Source organism: Moschus berezovskii, chromosome 5 (genome assembly GCF_049115385.1).
Source record: "Moschus berezovskii isolate FMDL1 chromosome 5, NW_MosBer_1.0, whole genome shotgun sequence".
Taxonomy (NCBI): domain Eukaryota; kingdom Metazoa; phylum Chordata; class Mammalia; order Artiodactyla; family Moschidae; genus Moschus; species Moschus berezovskii.
Window position 1 is genome coordinate 103,036,035 of NC_142464.1, and position 22,078 is coordinate 103,058,112.

At 40.0% G+C, this 22,078-nt stretch overlaps 2 protein-coding genes across 7 annotated transcripts in view; one reads left to right on the forward strand and one right to left on the reverse strand.

The window, feature by feature from the left end:
• The window catches only part of BMP2K (BMP2 inducible kinase), a 122,307-nt gene extending 105,828 nt beyond the window's left edge, over positions 1-16,479 (forward strand). For both annotated transcript variants that reach the window (XM_088836415.1, XM_088836416.1), the window contains one exon: positions 10,714-16,479. In XM_088836415.1, the coding sequence (XP_088692541.1) occupies positions 10,714-12,170 (1,457 nt within the window). In that variant the 3' untranslated portion in view covers positions 12,171-16,479. The remainder of the gene's footprint in view (positions 1-10,713) is intronic.
• PAQR3 (progestin and adipoQ receptor family member 3) overlaps positions 12,047-22,078 on the reverse strand; it is a 29,252-nt gene continuing 19,220 nt past the window's right edge. Inside the window, exons 5-7 of one of the 5 annotated variants that reach the window (XR_016037467.1) lie at positions 20,685-20,833; positions 17,943-18,062; positions 12,047-12,201 (exon numbers count right to left, since the gene is read on the reverse strand). Coding sequence is in view for 2 of the 5 variants with exons in the window: in XM_055435126.2 (XP_055291101.1) it covers positions 20,691-20,833 (143 nt within the window). In the remaining 3 variants the exon portion in view is untranslated. Of the gene's footprint in view, positions 12,202-17,867; positions 18,063-18,398; positions 20,834-22,078 lie in introns of those variants that run through there. The other 4 variants (XR_008687114.2, XR_008687115.2, XM_055435126.2 and 1 more) reach the window with 4 other exon arrangements.

The window sequence follows — 22,078 nt, forward strand, 5'->3', positions numbered from 1 at the left end:
TAACATAATAGAAATGTCAGTTCTATGGCATTTTTAATCTGGCTGGCAAATATTACCCACCTCTAGTATGATTCTCTTCTTATACTCAGGCCTTGTTGCTTGGCTCGTGTTCTGAGAAATTGTACAGCTTTTGTTAAAACCTTCTAATCCAGTAATCCTTGGATCTGCTGAGAAATGATGGCAGGCAGTATGCTTCCAATTCCAAGTCTTACAGCCCCTCCCTTATACCCTAAATGATGAGACAACAGAAGGCATGTAATTACAATAGCAGTTTCAAGCCATTCATCCTCTATAATCCGATAGCAAGGAAAAGAACATCAAAATTTTCTTGAAACTGGAAGCTTCTTATATGATTAAAAATGTACCACCTGCTTTATAAGTAAAAGAACTATCCTCTCGAAGATGGAACCTGATTAAAAGAGTGGTAACGTGAATGGTAAGATGCAAATATTCCCCTCTCCTCACACTGTTTTGGACATATTCTAAACATTTTAAGTTTTTAAAATTATTCATAAAGTTTATATATAAAACTAAAGACACAGTTTATATAAAGATTCATTTATGTGATTTAGGAATACATTTGCAATATTTAAAATAGTGTGGCATTGGGACTATCCTAGCAGTCCAGTGGGTTAAAACTTCACACTTCCAATGCAAGGGGTGTGGGTTTGATCCCTGGTTGAGGACCCAAGATCCCACATGTCATGTGGCTCAGTCAAGAAATTTAAAAAAAAAAAAATATATATATATATATATATGTATGTATATATAGTGTGGCATTAACTAGGATTTCATTCTTTATACAAAGTATTTGTTTTAAAAATACTAATAAGTGTATGAAAGTCTATGAAAATTGAGACATTTTAACTTTGAGTTTGGAATCCTCTTTTGGACACTGAAAGACTATGATGTCTTTGAAATTTTAATACCTAGAAATATCTTTTTATGAAAATTCGAGCTTGGAATAGATAAATTCATGTTCTTACATTCATTTGGTGGATTCATGTTCTTAAATTCATTTGGTTAGGCAAGCTTGTTTTTCAGAATCTCCCAATAGTTTTTACCTTGTTCATTTTCCAGATCACTAGAATCAGATTAGTATGTGTTTTTCTCAACTGTTGGCTTAGATGGTAAAGAATCTGCTTGCAGTGCGGGAGACCTGGGTTCAATGCCTTGGTTAGGAAGATCCCCTGGAGAAGGGAATGGTAACCTACTCCAGTATTCTTGCCTAGAAAGTTCCAAGGACAGAAGAGCCTGGTGGGCTATGGTCCATGGGGTTGCAAAGAGTCTGACTGAACTGAGCAACTAACACACTTGCACAACTGTTTCAATGAATGATAAGTTCCTTGAAGTCAGGATTTCATATCTTTGTATGCTGTATAATACCTTTTTAAATGAATTCACTATCAAAGTGTACTTTGGTAATCTAATATAAACTTCCTATCACACACCCTAATATTTAATGAGTTCTCACTAGATAGGATGGATTTTGTAAATGTTCAGCTCTGTCAGGTAAGTTCCATTATTGCCTTTTTCTCCTCATTCCGTATGTGAGGAAATTGAGACTTTTTTGGATGGTCTTCTGTGGATTTTGTTAAGTTGTATGTGCTTTCATTTGTTGATAAAGCCTTATAGTATTTCTAGAACTTAACCCTATGGTGAGTGAAAGTCTCTCAGTTGTGACCGACTCCTTGTGACCTCACGGACAATATAGTCCATGGAATTCTCCAGGCCAGAATACTGGAGTGGGTAACTGTTCTCTTCTCCAGGGGATCTTCCTAACCCAGGAATCAAACCCAGGTCTTCCACATTGCAGGCAGATTCTTTGGCATCTGAACCACCAGGGAAGCCCAAAAATACTGGAGTGGGTAGCCTGTCCCTTCTCCAGGGGATCTTCCTGACCCACGAATCAAACCCGGGTCTCCTGCATTGCAGGTAGATTCTTTACCAACTGAGCTACCAGGGAAACCCTATATGATTAAGATACTTATCATAGTGTTCAACAAACACTGTTTGCTGAAATAGAAGCAAACCATTCTCATTCTATTAGTTTTTTGTTTCTTTTAAAAAAAATATTCAGGCATAGGTTTGTAAAGGGGGTTACAAAAGAAATACAAGGCAAGCCTGTGGTTATGTTTTGTAAGGGGTCGGTTCTAAGCTGTACTGAATATTTGCTGGTGATGATATTCTCCTGGTAGTTTATAGAATTTACAGAAGAGAGTTTTAAACTAGTGTCATCAGCAGAGAAATAACTGGGCCTTAAACTTGGACAAGTCATTCAGCTTTTCTCTAATTTCAAATTAATTTTGGGTTAAAAGAGGTTGGACTTGTCTTTGAAAACCTCTTCTTGTTTTTTGCTTTTAACATATAGTTGAAACTATGAAACAGGATTAAGATCACGAAAAGAAAGAAACAAGAAACGAGGAAGCCAGAGAATGAACGTTGGTTGGTAACATGGCATATCTTCAAAATGGTAGGAAGTCATGGCAGTGACCTGACACAGAAAGCAAGGGGAACATTTTTGAAGATGTGGTTCATAAGACTGAAGGGGAAAAATTGTGGCAAAGCTCGCTTCCAGAACAATTTCACCCTAATGTTATTGTGGGAGCTTAAATGGTGGCGAGTTAAGAGATAATGTATGAAAACCCCTCGGCACTTCATTAGTTACTATCTTTGATTCATTTCTCAGGACCTTTAGCAGTGTGTCGTAGGTACCCCATAATCATGAAACGATGGTGTAAGGCAGCACAGTGAGACAGCCCTTTACTGGGCACCTGCAGTGTGCCAGCACGGTTGCAAGCACTTTACCTGTACTCTTGCTTTAATCTCCGCTGCAGTTCTCTGAGGTGGACACTACTGCTGTTCGTACTTTACAGATGAGGAAACTGAAACACTAAGTCAGACCTGACTCCACATGAGAACACGAGTCATCAAAGGACACTTTGATGAAGGGAGGGAAGTATGCTCTATATTTTGATATGGGCAGTTACCAAATGGTTAATTTGGTATTTAACTTATTTAGTAAATACTTGTTATTTTATGCATAGTACTAAATAATTGAAGCACCGTTTTGTTAGCTTTGAATTACTGTTTTGACATTTTATACAGAGGTACATATTAAACCATAAAACAGTGAGAATTTATGTGTGTCAATAGGTACGGGTTTCGTTGACACTTCGGTGACTTCCATTCCCTCCCCCCCCCAATACATGGAATTTCCCCGAGGAGACAAGTTCATATGCCACATGAGAATTTAGACTTCATAAAGTCATTCCTGTTCTTCATACTTTACCTGTATCTGCATTGTCTGTCTCAGTCACTCACCCTCTTCTCAGGATTTGGCTCCAATTAGATTTTGGATGTTTCCAGTAATCAAACCCAACCTCAAAAGATGAGGATTACTCACAAAGCTGAAAGTTTTGCAGTTCGTACTTCCAAGGCACAAAGAGGAGAAAAAAGTACCTTGACTGGAAGCTAGCAAATCTACTATATTTAGTTTAAGGAAAGAAGGCTGTGCTACTCAGCGCCCAAAATAAAAATTAGTCAGTATATGACATTTTACGGTGTATTACGGATATCAGTTAATGGAGAAGAATGCAACTGAGGTGTGATACTGAACACATTGTAGACGTTTGTTTATGCTTTAAGTACATGTTCCTAGTGGTTATTGAAAATACTGTAGCTCCCCTTCTACCTACCTGAAAACCAGCCATTTTTACATTAATAATACAAATCTCAGTACATAAAGGGATTATTAGGATTTGGGATATATTGAATTATAAAGCAACATATTTTGGCTATCCTTTTGGGAAATTAAGCAGTGAAATAATCCTGATTTAAATTTTATAGCAAATCAAAGTATAATATTTGCTCTAACAACTTGGAAAAAGCAATCTGGCACCAAGAGCAAGCAGTAGGAATATCTGAATTTTTTTAATTACAGGAATATGTTTAGGCAAAGAAGTAGGTTGAAAAAATTGATGGCACTCAGCTGTGAAGTTACATTTTAAAGTACTATAAATTGTACAGTTGGTAACCAATTTTATAACTTGGTAATTCTTATTTTGAGTCTTTTGTGCCTGTGGAACAGGAGTCAAACTCTTAGAATATATTGAAATGATTTTTTAAAAAAATTTATTGGAGTGTATTTGAGTTACAATGTTGTGTTACTTTCTGCTGCACAGCAAAGTGAATCAGTTATACGTGTACATACATCTCCTGTTTTTTATATTCTTTTCCCATAAAGACCATTACAGAGTATTGAGTAGAGTTCCCTGTGCTATACTGTAAGACTTTATTAGTTATTTTATATATAGTAGTGTGTATATGTCGATCCCAATCTCTCACTTATCCCTCCCTCCTTTAATTTCCATTTCTTTCTCAGTTTTTTTTTTTTTTTTTTATCGTTTTGCATCAAAGAGAGGACAATTAAGTAGATGGTTGTGTTACAGAGAGTGAAACCTTACCTGGAATGCTTGAAACAGCTTTGGAATTTACCTTTTCCCTAGCAAGGGGAGGTACTGAGCAGTGATCACTTGTGTTTCACACAATTTCCACTTGTGTTTAACTTTGGGCTTCATGGTGCTTAGTGTTTGCCTTGCTCTTAGGATGCTGGCAGAGAGCCTGTTGCTGCTCTTGTCTCCACACTAGGTTATGAAGGAATGGAAGGATGAAGAAGCAGAGAAACATTTCAGCAGGGTCAGGGTGGGTTATGATCATAGGGGAGAAAGAAGGAATTTGGAAAGTATTTTTGATTGCTTGTTTTAGTTTTGTGAAGGGGTGACAATAAAAGAAATAAAACCAGTCTGTCTACACCAACCAGAAATTTCCCCAGTTGCCCATACTTTTCAGAAATGTAATCTGAAACCATAAAGCGTCTCTTCATGTTCTTTCTGAAAGTGTTCCTTTCAGTTTCCTATATGGTGCTGTTAACTGTAGCTATTTAAAATCCAGAAAGAAAGTTTCCAGGATCCAAAATGCACCCTTGTGGTGTGTGACTATACACTTGTTTGCCTGGTTATTTGTTTGGACCCGAGTCACTCGTGAATTATCCATAGAATTGCACCCTCTTGTATCCTCTCCCTACTCTTCCCTGTCATTTAAGTCTGTCTTCCACCATTGAGTCCAGAAACGTAGGTGGGAAGTTGGAGTATGATGTGTGAGATTATTGAGTTTGGCTTTGTCCTAGAGATGACAGTTAAACACTTTATCAAGTGCTTTTGTGTCAGGCACTATTTTAAGTCCTTTCTTTACAGTAGTCCTATAAATAGAACCTGTTATTATGTATTATTCTCTTGTAATATGCTAATATGTATTCCCTCATATATGAGGGAACAGAATAGAGGATTTAGCTGTGGTCTTAGTAGTTAACAGTTAACCTGTTAACCAGGTTAACTATTAGCTGTGTATTAATTATGCATAAGAAAGGAATAACAGTAAATCAATAAACTGAAATTATTAGTAAAAACAGGCTCCCCCCCCAGAAAAAGTGCATGATCGTAGTTCTATTTAAAATCCAAACAAAACTAGAAACAACCTAGAGGTTCATTCTATAAGTTTACAGTTAAATGTTATACATACAATGTTTTATTACACCTCTATCAGAATTACTAATGGACTATATTGAAACCTGAAAAGATGCTTTAAAATAAGTGGAAATCCCCACAAATTTATATCCATACTGACAATTTAAAAAGTAGATCTGCATAGTGCTTTACAACAAAGAAATACACAGTCTGTATTAATACAACTTTGAGAAGCTGACAAAAGGCAGAGTAGGAAGTAGAAAGTGACAAGTGTGTTTTGGAAAGCATTGTTGACAGTTTGGGTAAAGGAGACAATTTAGAAGACTAGAATTAATGTAAGAATACCAAAAGAAGGTCAGTTGGAGGACCTCTGTCCCGTGTTAAATGTTACAGAAGACTTCTAGGAACAGAACTCTGTGCCCTAGAAATGGAAAATTTTCGAGGGGAATTAACAGAGCAGCATTTCCCCTGGGTGCTTTGTGCATAATTGTATATAAAGCTTAATAGGTGTTAACGTGTAAATAAAAGTGTTCATAGTGAAGGAAATTGGGGAAACTAGGTTTCATTAAGGCACATTCTTTTGTGTATGACATGTCCGCACCTTTAGTTTGATGAGCATTTTCCAGATGAGTGGTGGTGGTGGGGGGTTACATTATAAATGTACATCAGTTTCCTGAGACCATAGGTTAGGTTCTTCTTATGGGAATAGCATTCTGCAGAAGACACTTTAGGGAAGATACTGGACTGTTCCTAGAGGTGTCCATGAGCAGGAATGAGGGGTGTGTGTTGTGGCTCTCTGTGGTGGGCAAGTCGCCTGAGGAGTAATATGTTAGCGTGTCTCTTAGAGGGACTATCCCACTAAAGATAGTGAGGGATCGTTGCAAGTCTTTGCCATTGCATTTTTGCTTTGAGATAAAAATTCATGAAAATAAATGCTCTGGCTAATCTAAAAGCAAGCTTTCTTTTTCATATCAGAAGTCTGCTATATGGAGACGTCAAGTGAGAATCCGCGTTTGACTTGATTTTAATCTGTTAGGATTTAAGATAAGCTTATTATGAATATGTAAAGATACAGCATATAGCTCTTGGCTGGTTTCAGGGAACTGGCAGATGAATAATACATAAGATTATATTTGTGTTTAAGTATAAACTGATGGAAATCTCTGAATCTCTCCCCCTCACTGCTCAGCGCCACTAGGTTTCCTCCCCACTCCCCACTTCAAGGTTGTCAACAACCTGCGTGAGCTGACTAAAGCCAGTGGCCTTTTCCATCCTCAGAAGGACCTCTTTGCATCACCCAGCCCTATTGTTGTCAGTTCCCTCCCCTGGGAACACTCTCTTCTCTCAGCTTAGGCGACATGGCACTCACCTGGCTGTGGTCCTCCGCTCTGGCCCTCTCCTGTTTGCACTGCAGGTTCCTCTGTTGACCTCTGGATGTTTTATACCCGAGTGGCGGACCCCTTCTCCTCCTGTACTCTCTTCTTCAGCGGTCTCCTTCAGACCTGTGCCCCTCTCTGTATAGTGATGACTCCCAAGTCTGTTTTCTCCAGCCAGAAACTAACCACGGTGCTCAAGCCACATACTTTGCTCACACTCAGATATCTCATAGATACTTCAAGTTTTGTGTCCAGACCAAATTCTTGATAATCTCTACTTCCCAGTGTATTCTTGACTCTTGACTCTTTTCTTCTGTATTAAGGCATTACCATCCATCCAGAGTTTTCCTCTCCAATCTCTAATTCTGCCACTTCTGTTTTCCCTGCCACCATAACTTCTAACTTGGTGTTAGTTGCTTAGTTGCATCTGACTCTTTGTGACATCATGGACTGTAGCCTGCCAGGCTCCTCTGTCCATGGAATTCCCCAGGCAAGAATACTGGAGTGTGTTGCCATCTCCTTCTCCAGGGGATCTTCCTGATCAAGGGATTGAACCTGGGTCTCCTGCACTGCAGGCAGAATCTTTACCATCTGAGCTACCAGGGAAACCCAACTTCTAACTTGAATGACAGTTTCCTCTTCCTGATTGGTACTTTTGCAGCCATCCCCTTCAGGCTTTTTTCTATATGGTAGTCACTTAATCTTTTTGAGATCTAAATCTGATCATTGCACTTTAAATAATTCATGAGAGTTCCCTACTACACACTGAATTTAGAACAAAACCGAGATTTCTTATCATGGCTTTAGAGGGACCTTCACAATCTGGTCCTTTCCCCTTTCTTTCCCTCCTTATCTTGAGCAGTATCGCCCTTGTTCACTGTGCCCTGAGCACCCTGGTCTATTTTCAGTCCTTCAGACATGCCAGCCACCCTCTTTGTTGACTTGTCTTCACACATGCTGTAGCTGTCACTTGGAGCACCTCTCTGCCTGCTCTTTGTGTGGCTGGCTTCTCCTCACATAACTGTCTTAACTGTCATCTCCTTAGGGAGGCCTTGGGCAACTATCCAGACGAGCTTCATGCACCCTTGCCCCCTGCCCCATGACTTAACACCTCTGCTCTGTTATTTCAGAGTGCTAGTCACAGTTTAGGTTTCTTTATACTCTCTGAAACTCTTGAAGGCAGGGACCATGTTTATTTTATTCACCAGTGTTATGCTCAGTATATATCATATAGTAACGAGCTTCCCTGGTGGCTCCATGGTCAAGAATCCCCCTGCCAATGCAGGAGACATGGGTTTGATCCCTGGGTCAGGAAAATCCCCTGGAGAAGGAAATGGCAGCCCACTCCAGTATTCTTGCCTGGGAAATCCCATGGACAGAGAGGAGCCTGGCAGTCTATGGTCTGTGGGGTCGCAGAGAGTGGGGCATGATTTAGCGACTAAATAACCAACTACCCTATAGAATGTTTTTGTTGAATAAAAAAAAATGTGACTGGATTCGAAGCTAAGAACTCTGAACATGAAGTTTCTTTTTCTATGTAGCTTTCTTGATTGTATTCTGAATGTATTAGATATGTATGTGTATAGCTGTGAGCTTAGTTACTTGTTTTGCTTAACATATATTGATTGATTCAGCACAGCACTAGGGAATGATCTATGAGGCAAATGATAAATAGGCCTGTGTCTAAAGTAGATGCTGCATTTAAGGCTTGTACGAGGTTCATCAGGAGGACCAAATATGGGTGTTTTTCGAGGGGTGCCTCCAAAGGGCTCTGACATGGGCTAGGTTTTAGAATACAACCAGGCACCCTGGGCAAGTCAGGTGGGAGTGGAGTGCTAGAAGGGCGTTCATGCTGAGGGCCAGTATTACGTGTGAGAGGCTAAAACAGCACAGTGCTGCTTGATCCCCAGATCTATTAGTTTCCTTGGTTTTTGAGAGTAAACCTTAACAGTTTAGATAGCAAGAGAGCCCCAAAACCCTTGTCCACATCTATTCAGTTCCTGAATTTGAGCAGGGAGGGTTTTGGTGTGGCTATAATGAGGAATACCCATGGGAGACATCAGGGTTTGAGGTTCACGGTGTCAGAGGACAGAGCCAGGTAGAGAAGGACCTCTGTGTTGGGCTGCGGGTGGAGACTTTAGAGAGACACTGAAGGGTTTTCAGCAGTAGCCACGTGATGAGTACTTCGGCAGGCTCATTCTGGTGACAGTGTAGAGGATCTGTTTTGAGGCATATGGGACTGGAAGCAGGCAGGCAAGTTGAGAGCCTGAGGAGTTGCTAGGTGAAGATAAGGAGAGGGTGGGGTACACAGCTGGTGGAGGGAGAAGAGGGACCAGATCCCTGAGGTTTTAAAGACACTGGTGGGAAGGGGAAGTTGGTAGATGGAGATATTATTCATTACCTTAGAGGGAACTGGTAAGGAGCACATTTTAAGAGAAAAGATGATCTCTTTTGAAATTACTGAGTTTAAAGTAATGGTAGTGTATATATATATATTCATGATAAGAGTATTAGGTGACTAGGGTAGGTGAGTATGCATGGTAACTGTTAGAGATCCAGTACGGTATAAACGTTGATTAACATATAAGTAGTTAGGACCCAGGGCAGGACACACAGAGGTAGAAAGGCAGTCAAGGTTAGGACCCTGGGGAGCATCTGTGTTTAACGAGATGTTTGTGAAAGGGAAGTTGCTAACAAATTTGAACAGGAGGGAATAGTCAAAGAGGTAGGAAGACAACAGTGCTGACTTTCAAAGAGAAGGAAATAACTCAGAGGTGTCCTGTGCCATGGGGACCACCATTTAATCATGGGAAAGTTAAAGCCCATCCATCATAAGGTATTTAGTTTTCATGACTAAAGACTATACTTCCAAGCCTAGCTAATTGTTTTGAAAATATCTGATCTTAGAGGGGAAGGGATGAATGGATATGTGATTGGATCAATTCAAATTGCTTCCTACCTCTGGAAAATCAGTTCAGTACACCAGTGTATTGGGAGGGCCATATATTTTCATATAAACTAACATACTCTATATCTTTACTATGTATCATGCAGTGAAATTGGAGAACACTGTGTTTGATGCACTTTTGTCACCTACCATACAGTAAACATACTGACAGTTAAGATTTTCATTAAGGTAGAGTGCTTTTAATACAGGGTTTACTAGTACAGGTATGACAGTTAAAGGAAGATGTGTCCTCTTGGGAAGGCAGATGTCCTTGACACCGTCTCAGTTCAGTAACTGGTCCTCAGCTTGGATCAGACTATGGGGATGCACTCATGTTCACCCAGCCCATAAGATACTTGTTCACAAAAAAAAATCCAAGAATGCCAATTTTAAATAGTACAGTGAAACACATCTAAGCAGATAAGCTATTCATGCTTATTGATCTCCATAGGAAAACTTTATAACAGAGTTGAAATAGAAGCATAAGGTTGGGGTGAATGGGGATCTGAGCAGGGCAATTGGCTGGATAATCTTATTTTGAAACTGGGAGAAGAAAATTTGCTTGTGTACCATATTCAGAGTCCTATTCTGGGTACTATAATTAAGACAGCTGTCAGTGACCACCTGTGGTGGGTAGGTGGTGTGTAGGGTAGAGACAAGTCTGTCGATCTGTACTTGAAGGACCTAACCATCAACTAGGGGCCAAGTGCATCCCCCCAAGCCTAATGACAAAGAACTACCAATAAGTCTTCCTGTAAGGGAACTGATATGAGCAATCTGTAAGGCTTTGTATTAGTACATGATGTTTACTGCAAATGGTTTTTGAGATGCATTGAGATGATACAATTTTTGTTTGAATTGGCAGGTTCTCCTGAAAAGAAAATTGAACATCCCTCCATGAATCAAGAAAACGGCACTGCAAACCCTATCAAGAATACAAAAGGAAGTCCAGTCTCTAAAGACCACCGGACTGGAAAGAAAACCTCAGAGAATTCATTAGTACGTGCTCAAGTGCAAAAGGGGAACGACGAATCTGAGAGTGATTTTGAGTCCGATCCCCCTTCTCCGAAGAGCAGCGAGGAGGAAGAGCAAGAGGATGAGGAAGTTCTCCAGGGAGAACAAGGAGATTTTAATGATGACGACACTGAACCGGAAAACCTGGGGCACAGGCCTCTGCTCATGGATTCTGAAGATGAGGAAGAGGAGGAGAAGCACAGCTCTGATTCGGACTACGAGCAGGCCAAAACAAAGTACAGCGACGCGAGCCCCGGCTACAGGGACGCCGCCGGCGGTGGAGCGGTCCAGGGTCCGAGCGCAGCGCTCCTCACGCCCGCCCGGGCGCGAGGAGCGGTCCAGGGTCCGAGCGCAGCGCTCCTCACGCCCGCCCGGGCGCCCTCGGACGTGGGAGCAGGGACTCTCAGACCCGAGTTTGATGTCTTTGGCGCTGTCCCCTTCTTCGCTACGCGGGCTCAGCAGCCCCGACAGGGGGAGCAGAAGGACCTCTCTCCGCAGAGCCGGCTTCCCGCCGTGGGGCTCGAGCCGGAGGAATTCGATGTCTTCACCAAGGCGCCCTTCAGCAAGAAGGTGATGGCGCGCGATGCGCACCCCGCCCCGGCTGGCCCCCCCAGCGTGGATGTCTTTGGCTCCACGCCGTTCCAGCCTTTCCCTCCGTCTGCCAGTAAAAGCGACAGCGGCGAGGACCTTTTCGGGCTGGTGCCCTTCGAGGAGATAACTGGGAGTCCGCAGCAGAAAGTCAAGCAGCGCAGCCTACAGAAACTGTCCTCCCGCCAGAGGCGCACCAAGCAGGACGCGGCCAAGAGCAACGGGAAGCGGCACCACGGCACCCCGACCGGCGCCAAGAAGCCGGCCAAGCCAGCCTTCCGCACCCCCGAGCGGGCCCGCCGGCACAGGAGGGTGGGCCGCCGGGACTCGCAGAGCAGCAACGAGTTCCTGACCATCTCGGACTCCAAGGAGAACATCAGCGTGGCCCTGACCGATGGGAAGGACCGCGGGCACGTCCTTCAAGCCGACGAGGGTCTGTTGGACCCCTTCGGGGCCAAGCCCTTCCACCCTCCGGACCTGCCGTGGCACTCCCCGCACCAGGGCCTGAGCACAGACCACAACCCGGTCCTGCCTGGGAGGCCCCGGCCGAATTCACTGCATGGCTCCTTCCACGGGGCAGAGGCGTTGAAAATGGATGATTTTGGTGCCGTGCCCTTCACAGAACTCGTGGTGCAGAGCATCACCTCCCATCAGCCCCAACAGCCCCAGCCCGTGGAATTAGACCCCTTCGGTGCTGCTCCGTTTCCTTCTAAACAGTAGAGGACTTCTGACGGACTCTTGGTATTAACTCCTGTTTCAAAGAAAAAAAAAAAAGTATGAATAGTTTTATGAATTTGAAAGAAAATTTATTTGTATAGCTCTTTATAGCATTCATTCTTACAGGTCAATCAGAATAGGCGATTTTTAAATAAACCAAATAGAAAAAGGAAGTATCTGCACAGGGTAGTGACGCCACGTCTCTTCCACGCAGGCGCAGAGGAAGCGAAGGTGGCAGGCTCTAACCTGGGGTTTCAGCTACCCACCTGACGGCACAGAAATCGAGGGAAGGCGTGTGGCCCTGAAAAGGGACCGGGAGCTGTGGCGTTATTTTTATAACAGAATGTCACTTTTGTGCGCACATCCCAGGCTCATTCCAGAATCTAGCATTTAAAACTAAGGTTACTTGTATATATACAAATTGCATTTGTGGATTTAAAAAAAAAAAAATTAATTTCCACGTGGTTAAAAAAAATATCCATTTCTCATAAAGAAAGAAAAAGTTATCCGGAGAGTGCGGAGATTTTTGTCCTTACACCTTTCTCTACAAAGAGGAGCCAGAAGTCACGACTGTTGTGCCTAAAACTGTTGCATTAAAAAAAACAAGTGCCATTAATATGGACTGTTACACAGAAGCCTGGAACAAAAACTAGAGGGCGCTAGCTGATGGGTGGAAAAACGGAGAAAAAAGGAATGATATAGAGGAGAGGAAAAAACACTCCGTGCTTCAGGAACACTTTATGTTCTGACTTTGAATGGCTTCTAGCTCAAAACTTTTATCATGTCTCTAGTAAAACAGATTATTGGAAAAACTGGGAGTGAGGCCAAGAGTCATAGAGAAATATTATTCTAGGGAAAAATATGTAGCTGAAACCCTGAGTTTCTGAGACGTTTACAATGTAAAATCATGTTGCATTTAATAATGTGCTTTTTATTAAATAACCACCTTCACCAACTATTCCCCAAGTCGTCTGGTAAGCAGCAGTTTTGGAGTTAGGTCTGAAGGGTGGAGTAGTTTTAATAAAGAGAACAGAAGAGCGAATCCCACAAAGCCTTACGGGCAGGCCTTGCACATCCTGCCTCAAGTACCTCTGCACTAATACCCGAGATCTGAGAGTGGCTGTAAGGTGTCAAGGTGATGAGGGGCTAGCATCTTAACTCTGCTAGTTAGCTGATTGTGTCTTTAGTGAAAAGAACCCAGCTACCAAATTGCCTTTTGATTTTTACATCACAAATCCTAATTAGAAACTTGAGATTTTATAGAAATTGTTTAATAAGGTAGAAATCATTAATGTGAATACAGTCTGTTTCTCCTATGTCTCCATTTTAAGTTACAGTTAACTGTCCTTGCTTTGAAAGTGAACATTTAGAAGTTTCTAGAACCATTAAAGCTATTTACAGAAAAGGGTAGAAACTCCTATCAGCTGGCACTCTCCTTGATTGCTGTATTTTAAATTAATGCTTTGAGCCCAATTAAAATCTATTTTATCAGTAATCTTATTAGAATCTCAATTATAGTGCCCCAACTGGGATGAGCTATTTGCCTGTTTTCATAGTTCTAAACTTGGAAAGAAACAAAGTATCTGTAACTAAACCCTCTATGTTTTCCTGCTTCTCTCTTCTATGTTTGAAATCAGATTCAGATGTGTGGACAAACAGGGAAGCAGTATGTGAATGCTGTGTAGCAGAGACATCAATCATGACAGGCATTACTGCGTAAATGTTAGAGCCCAACCGCGCCAGTTTTACTTGTCCTTGTGCCAAAGGCAAATGTTGTGTTTGCACCTTTTTTTTTTCTTTCTGATTCTCAGGTTGATTAATACTGCTAATGCAAATGGTCAAGTAGATGTTCTTTAAAACTTTACAAAGTAGATTCAAGTAATACTTTCTTTTAAAAGTGAAGAGTTGATGATTACACATAGTCAATTCATGAACTACAGTAGGTTTGTATCAAACAATGTTAATGAAAATCTGTTGGTTGATGTATACACAAGATGCTTCTTTGACTATTTGAGTCCTTATTAGCCTTTGTCTCCGCTAGACCTCATGAGTTTCATAATTTAGAAGGGGTACTGATGAATTAGTGTGGTCCCCTTGGGATGTAAATATGAAATACCTAGAGTCTGTCAGATACCAAGGCCTTGCTTACACTTGTTTTCAAAATACACTGAATAATTTTAAATGATTTCGACACTGACAGACACTTTGGCTTATAAAGCTGGATAAATTCTAAGGAAACACTTTGACATTGTTTAAAATATTGACAGTCATATGTTTGTTATATCACAATGACTTTCCTCTTGAGATTACAGTCAAGAGGAAACATTCAGTACTTATAGGGGACCCAATGGGATAGAAATGGGGAGATTCCTTTGTGTTCAAGTGGAGGAATTTTTCCAAGGAGTATAGGATTAGGGTTGCTTTCTATTTCCCATCATGTTTTCCCACTACTGTTAGACTGTAGGTCACTCTACACAGCTGATGCCCGGCTAATTCCCTTATGAGAATTAATGAGAATAAAGCTCCCAAGACGTGTGAAAGAGCTTAATGCATACTTGGCACACAGCACTCGGTTTGGCTCTATTATGGGATGGTCCAGTTCTTGTATAAGGAAGGAACGCTGAAAAGAAATCATGTCTCTATTAATCAACTGTCCTCTGTGCTTCTTTAGCATGTAAAGTCGTCATAACTCTAAACCTGTAATACTTGAACATCACAAAGGGAAGTGAACTATTACAAAGCTAGCAAAAGTCTGAGGCCAAAGTTATTTCTGTCCTAACAGCTTTAATCATGCTTCTTGGTTTTGAATTATCTTTTAAAAAGCGGACCATTTGCTTAATTATTTTAATGTCACCACTTCAGCAAAATGTTAAGTGTTGAAAAGACCAGCTTCTATGGCACTGAGGAATTAAGACATTCTGCTAGGACACAAAAGTTGCTTGGTATATATGTTTCAGGTGGAGGAGGAAAGGTGTGGGCTGGGTGAAACTGACTAGAATATTTATTCAGAAGTATCCGTCAGGAAAGTGTGCTTCTTCCACTGATGTGACCTCCGCCGTGTGTGTGTGTCTGTATGTGGGTCTCTGTGTGTGTGTGTGTACTTAGGCCCACTTATGCCATTATTTGGAATCGTAGACAGAAGCAGCTTTGGATCCTCCCGTTTCTCCTGTGACAGGGACACTGCTGTCCTCATCTTGCTGGCAGGAAACCCTAAGGTGGTGCCCCCTCTACTCTGGTGTTCAGGCAGAGCCCTTTCCTACTCTCTGCTTGGCTTATTTTAGGCTGTGGTACTTCATATCGCGAGAAGGTACACATGTGTTCGTATCACTGGTTCTGAGGAGTTTGGGTACATTTGTTTTAATATATGTAGACTGTGCAGTAAACATTTTTTTTTTTTTTTAAGCAGAATTACTTATCATTTATCATTTTAGGTCCAATGTTGAGCTGACAGATCTACTGTGAGAATGAACTGACAGATCTACTGTGAGAATAACATAACAATAGTTTATATGAAAACTTTTATTCACAGTGGGGTTTATACATTAGGGTAAATATATAAACCCACGCTTGCATGCACATGTCACATCTCTCTAGTGTGGAGTTAATGTGAATTTTTACATTTTGAATGGAATTGCAACCACAATCATTGCTAAAAGAACATTCACTCCTAGTGAGGGTTTACAGAAGCCACTAAAAGAATAAGGTAGACAGATGAAAATGCAAAGGGCCATCATTTGGGGTTATTTTTATTTAAAAACTTATTGTGCTACTTTTGAAAGAGAATTGTTTTTATGACTATGCTCTTTTTGTGATTGAAAAGTCATCTAATAGTAAGCAGTATAGTAATAATAATAGGCTACTTTTTAATTGCTGGCAAACAGCTTTAAGTGCACTTTCTTTGATTACACTTCCATTTTTTGTTAAACTTGAATTTTCTGAAGCCTTTTATGTACCACTAAGCAAATAACTTTAACTTTTAATAAACCTGATTTTCATCTTTATTATATTTCTAATTGTTAAGACCATACTTTCTAAAGTTAACTTCGATCCTCAGATACAGCTGGGAAACTGTTATGAAATAGAATCAGTTGCTTTTTTTTTTTTCTTCCTGTATCTAATTAAGCACTAACTGATTTTACTACTATATTGCCTTTACATTGCTTATTCTTATTGACTGAATCCTATCCCTCATTCACTTTGTTTTGTTTGAAATTTAAAGTTATTTTCTTACTGTATTTATCATACCTACTGTTTTAATAATCTGCTTTCTTTAAATGCAATAAATCCCAAATGGATTGCATATTCTTTATAATCAGTGACTTTGAGTTTTTCATTATTTGTCATCTTATTAAAAGTTTTGGATGCCAACTTCTAGTCAGTTCTTTCATTCACACCACAGACATTTAAGCATCTATTATGCATGAGCTAATGGAAGAGAAAATTGAGTAAGATTAGATTTCTGATCTAAGGAGCTCCCAGTTTTGGATTTAAGTAAGAAAATACATTTTGTGTTTGTTTGTACAACATTTGACCTAGCATCTGTACAACCAAAATGATTATACAATTTGTTCAGGGATTACAATTACTGATACTTACAGTGATGAAGATAAGGTAAAAACATAAGACTCCCAAGTAACTTTTGAATATTTAGCATAGTTTTTGCGTTATATAAAATTTATTTTTTACACTCTTTAAAAACTGATACCATTTTTCACTGTTAATAAGTATTTAGTTAAATAAAATAACTTGATTACAGATGAGAGGCTTCGGCATGTTAAACAGAAAACCTATTTATTGGATTGATGGACTAAGTTTGGTGTTGAGATCACAATATTATGTATTAGTCCATAAACTGTTTCAGATTGGTGGCTTGTGGAAAGATTCAACTTGTTAGAAATGCACTCTTCCTCCCGCTCCCCCCCTCCCCTCCCCTGCCGAAACTGTAACATTTATCTAAGGTTATATGGAAAAATAAGGGCCCTGTTTCTTTTTAATAAATTAGTGGTACAAAGGAGCAAAATATCACATATAAGTTACATAAAATGCATAGTGTGGACTGTGCCACTGTGCAAATTTGGTTATAGTTTTAACTTTAGAGAAGAATATATGCTTCAGTTAGAGCTGTTTACTTTGCGCAAGCTAATTTTGTTTTAAGAAAGTCCAACTCCAGCATTGTATGTAAGATGAAGTTAATATTTTCCTGCTGAAAGCATGAGCTTTTGAAGTTTTCTTTGTTGCACATTTAAAAAGACAGTTCACTTTTCCTTCAGATTGTTGACACTGCTGAAATTACCTGTGTGCTCTGCAGTGTTTTTGATCCCGGATTTGCAGAGTATAACTAGACTTTAGTGGCTATCATGCCTGCCCTCTAAGGATGGAAGTTTCACTTCACAAGAGACCCCCGCCCACAATGTTACTGCTTCTCCTTCCTGAAAATGTTTTCTCAAATGTAGTTTCAAGTTTGGGATCATTCTCTCACTCTCCTGCTCAGCAAGTATGGTAAAGAATTTCAGGGGATGTTGGTACCCAACTGCATCTGTACCTCTTCAGTATAAACAGTTATTGTGATAATGCACATAGATAAAAGACACTTCTGCCCCTCCCCAAAGAGCTGAGCTGACTCTTCACTGCACATATTCTGGCAGGGGTGAAACTGCCCAGGATGATCATTACAAGTGAATACAGATCTACTCGGCTCACCAGGAATCTAGACGTGCAGGCTATGCCCCTTGACACTTAATGCAGGGCAAGCAAAGGATATCTCTAGGTCGGTACCTGCCGAGTGGAGAGCTGTACAGCTTTATGCCAGTCAATGCCAATCTTCAAATCGGTTACTCTGTCCAGGTGGGATGCCATAAGATGTGACACACACTCCCTGAAGCTTCATTCCTGATTCTAAAACATGATTGTGGAGCTGTTATGTATTATAAAGGAAGACAAACAGCACTTACATATTTAGTAAACCCAGTTTATTTACATAATACACATTTTGCCATGCAGCTCACTGAACTGCTCTTAGTGTAGCAACAAAGACAAGCACTATCTTGCTATTTGAAAGCGGTTTTATGTAGAAAGGTAATTCCCTTAAATGAGTTAACTACAACCTTACAAGTCACTACAGACAACTTAAAACAGCCATGAATAATTTTAAAATGTAAAGTCTATAGGTAAAGAGCTTTCATAGTTTACACACTGGTAAAATTAAAGGCAGTCTTTTTTAGTACTTTAGTATTGTAGATGAATAGTGTACTTTTAAAATCTTATTTTAATAAATCTACAAAAAAATATACATTATTACAAGGCTCAGATTCATAGGCAATTTTTAAATATTTATTCTTTAATGTTAACAATGTCTTAAAAATTTTGCCAGTAGTGATATGCACACAGTAGGTGGTCAATATACAGAAGTGCTTATAGTTGACAGCAATCCACATCGTTCATTCCCTACTTTATAATAAGTGCATCATAGTAAAGATAAAAAAGAACTCTCACAATATTTAATATTTTCATAAAAAGATGATGAAATGTTTACAATGGTATTATTTAGTTCTCCTTTCAGTCAGACCTGTATACTTTTTAAGCTCAAGAAGTCTTAAAATTGGTCACTTTTATCAATTAATTCAGATGTTAAGGATTAAATAACTCACACACTATAACAGAAAAGGACTTTTTCTAAAAACTGGAAAAAAATGAAACTTTAATGTTTTTATTTTGAGATTTTATAATTAAAAATGGTGCCAGACCTAAAATAGACTTTTCCTTCATTTTTAAATTAATTATAACTACTCAGTGTATTCTGTTTGGCAAAAATGACAAAGTATCTATTTAAAAGCAATAGTATCATGTAAGTCAATAGGGATACTTTAGAGAAAATATATCCTATTATCATTTGACCAAAATCTTCTTTCGCTAAGCATACGGATCAAATTCTGGCCATTTTCTTTTGGCCAGTTCTTTTAAAATAACCATTTTCAAAGCGGTGTTCCATCAGAATAATGGGTATAATGTGGTGTGCCCTTAGTCTACTAAGGGGGAGAATTTGCCTTGCTGAGATACTAGCATGGGGAATTCATATTCCAGAAACACTACACTGAAAAGAAATACAAAATTTCACAGATGCATAAACTAGGGCACATTACAGTGACATTCTAAATACTGAATGTTTAAGTGGCATTTTGGGAATAAACTTCACTATCAATCAATACCTCCTGATACTTAGAAAGTCCAATGTTTTGAATATACACCAGTAATTAAAGCAGCTCATGTCAACCCATTCAGAAACTTGGATAATATTTTATATTCCAAAAAACAACATGTTTTTATGAATGACTGCTTTAAGGGATTTAACTTATGCATATGAGAAGACCAGAAAACAAGGATGCTAGGCTGTGGTATTGGGCAGCGAGATCTATTTTTGAATATATATAATGAAGTATCAGACTCAAATGTTAGCTAGTGTATATCAATACTGTGAGTTCTCAGTGCAATACTAACAGACGCATACAGAGAGAAAGGCCAGAACGCAGGTGAATTAATCATGTCATCAAACGGGGCATCTGCATGACTTTGTTCTAAGGCTTAAGGTTCATTTCAGCGTCAAGAACTGGGCCATCTGGATTCTGTGGCCTTGAAAGTAGCACCATATACCTGGGAATCCCCATCAATCAAGAAATTAAGACCGCAAACTCAGAGAGGTGAAAAGTCTGCTGTTGTAGGAATTCTGGAGCCCCAAATCTGCCATCTATGGGCAAGAGCTCAACTCTTCTATATGGGATTAAATCATAATACTGGAAACTGAAAAGCTTAAATGGCCAATAACTTGGTAATTAGACCACAAAATTTGTCACCTGTCATGTAATTGGTTCTTAGTATGATTTTTATCAGATGGGAAATGACAATGTAAGTTCTTTTCCCTTTCTCAACACCTCTCTCAACTTGAAGAAGAGGTTTAAAGTTTTGTTCTAGCAAACTAAAAAGTCCAGCGCTCCTAAGAAGAGAACCTACAGGAAATAAGATCTGAAGTGCTGGTTTCTCACAAACCAGCCATAGAAAGGCTAGGGATTACTCAGAATCACGATCAGCTTGCTTTGAGCACAAGTCATCACAAACGCTGCCTTGATTAGGCACTTAAACTTGATCATTTAGTCTGTCTTCTATTTAAAGACCCATACAGGAGAACTCGACTTTATAACAGAGGTGAGCCCTTCCTAAGGAAGTTAAGCTGGTGCTCAGGAAAAGGAGTACTGGCTTCACGTTCCGGTTATTCAGATGATTCTTAGGGAATGCCAGCTAAAATTTTCACTTTCTGTTCAAGCAGCAAGTTAGTAGTCTTAAGGGCCCACAAAGCAGTTACTATTACTGATCCCCAAGTGTATTTTTCCATATTTATAAAGTATTACTCATGATATTACCCAATCAGAGGGAAAAGGAAAAATGAATGGGAATCTTAGAAATGGTGGGGTCTAGAGCTCCCCATTATATATTGCTTAACAACTGAATACACCCAGGCAGTCATACCTGAATTCACAAATGTGAAACATAGTCAGGACAGGGTTTGCTGTGTCTATACTGCATGACATACACCGTTGACTGATGCCACCAATATAACATTACTACTGCAAGGATGTGCCATATTTGGTGGCTTGATCCGAGGTAGTTTAGTTGTCCTGCAAGGGAAGGTAGAGAAAAGAGTACTGATTAGTCTAGAGTTCCTTGGACAGCAAGGAGATCAAACCAGTCAATCCTAAAGGAATCAGTCGTGAATATGCATTGGAAGGACTGATGCTGAAGCTGAAACTCCAAAGCTTTGGCCGCCTGATGCGAAGAACTGACTCTTTGGAAAAGACCCTGTTGCTGGGAAAGATTGAAGGCAGGAGGAAAAGGGGACGACAGAGGATGAGATGGCTGGATGGCATTACTGACTCGATGGACATGAGTTTGAGCAAGCTGTAGGAGTTGGTGATGGACAGGGAAGCCTGGCATGCTGCAGTCCATGGGGTCGCAGAGAGTCAGACACAACCGAACGACTGAACTGATTTTGACGTTAAATAAAAATATACTTCCATCTCTGGCCTTGGAAATATGACTGAGCAGCAAAAAGATTTTGGCAGTCTCAGAAACAGATTAATTCAGACCCAAATGTTTTCTAAAAGAAAGATTAATTCATATTGAGTCTGACTTTAAGGTTGCATTCATGAAGAGTACTGGTGAATTTCAGAAATACTATTCCAAATGTCTTTTCAAAATCTAGATGTAGTTAATTTCAGGAATGTGACCTTTTGTCTCCCATGTCTCAACATATATATCTGGTGAGGAAAAGACATCACATGAGAGAAGCAATGGAAATTAGTGCTACAAATCATGGAGTTAATTAGGCATGAAGCAGAGACACAGCTGTGTTTGGGTATAAGTCTGTTTGAAGCATTTTTAATTTTAAGCAGGTGTGTAAGGAGACAGATCAGACCTGCATCTTGTACTATTAGACAAATGGAACAAATAGAAAAATGTAATAAGTGATGCTGAAGCTCTAATACTTTGGCCACCTGATGCGAAGTCAACTGCTTGGAAAAGTCCCTGATGCTGGCAAAGATTGAAGGCAGGAGGAGAAGGGGACGACAGAGGATGAGATGGTTGGGTGGCATCACTGCTCAGTGGACATGAGTTTGAGTAAGCTCCATGAGATGGTGAAGACCAGGGAAACCTGGTGTGCTGCACTCCATGGGGTCGTAAAGAGTAGGACATGACTGAGTGACTGATCAACAACAACAAAAAATAGGTTAATTAACTAAGGCTGGTTAGTTCATATACGTGCTTCCTTGGTGGCTCAGACAGTAAAGAATCTGTGTGCAGTGCAAAAGACCTGGGTTCGACCCCTGGGTTGGGAAGATCCCCTGGAAAAGAGAATGACAACT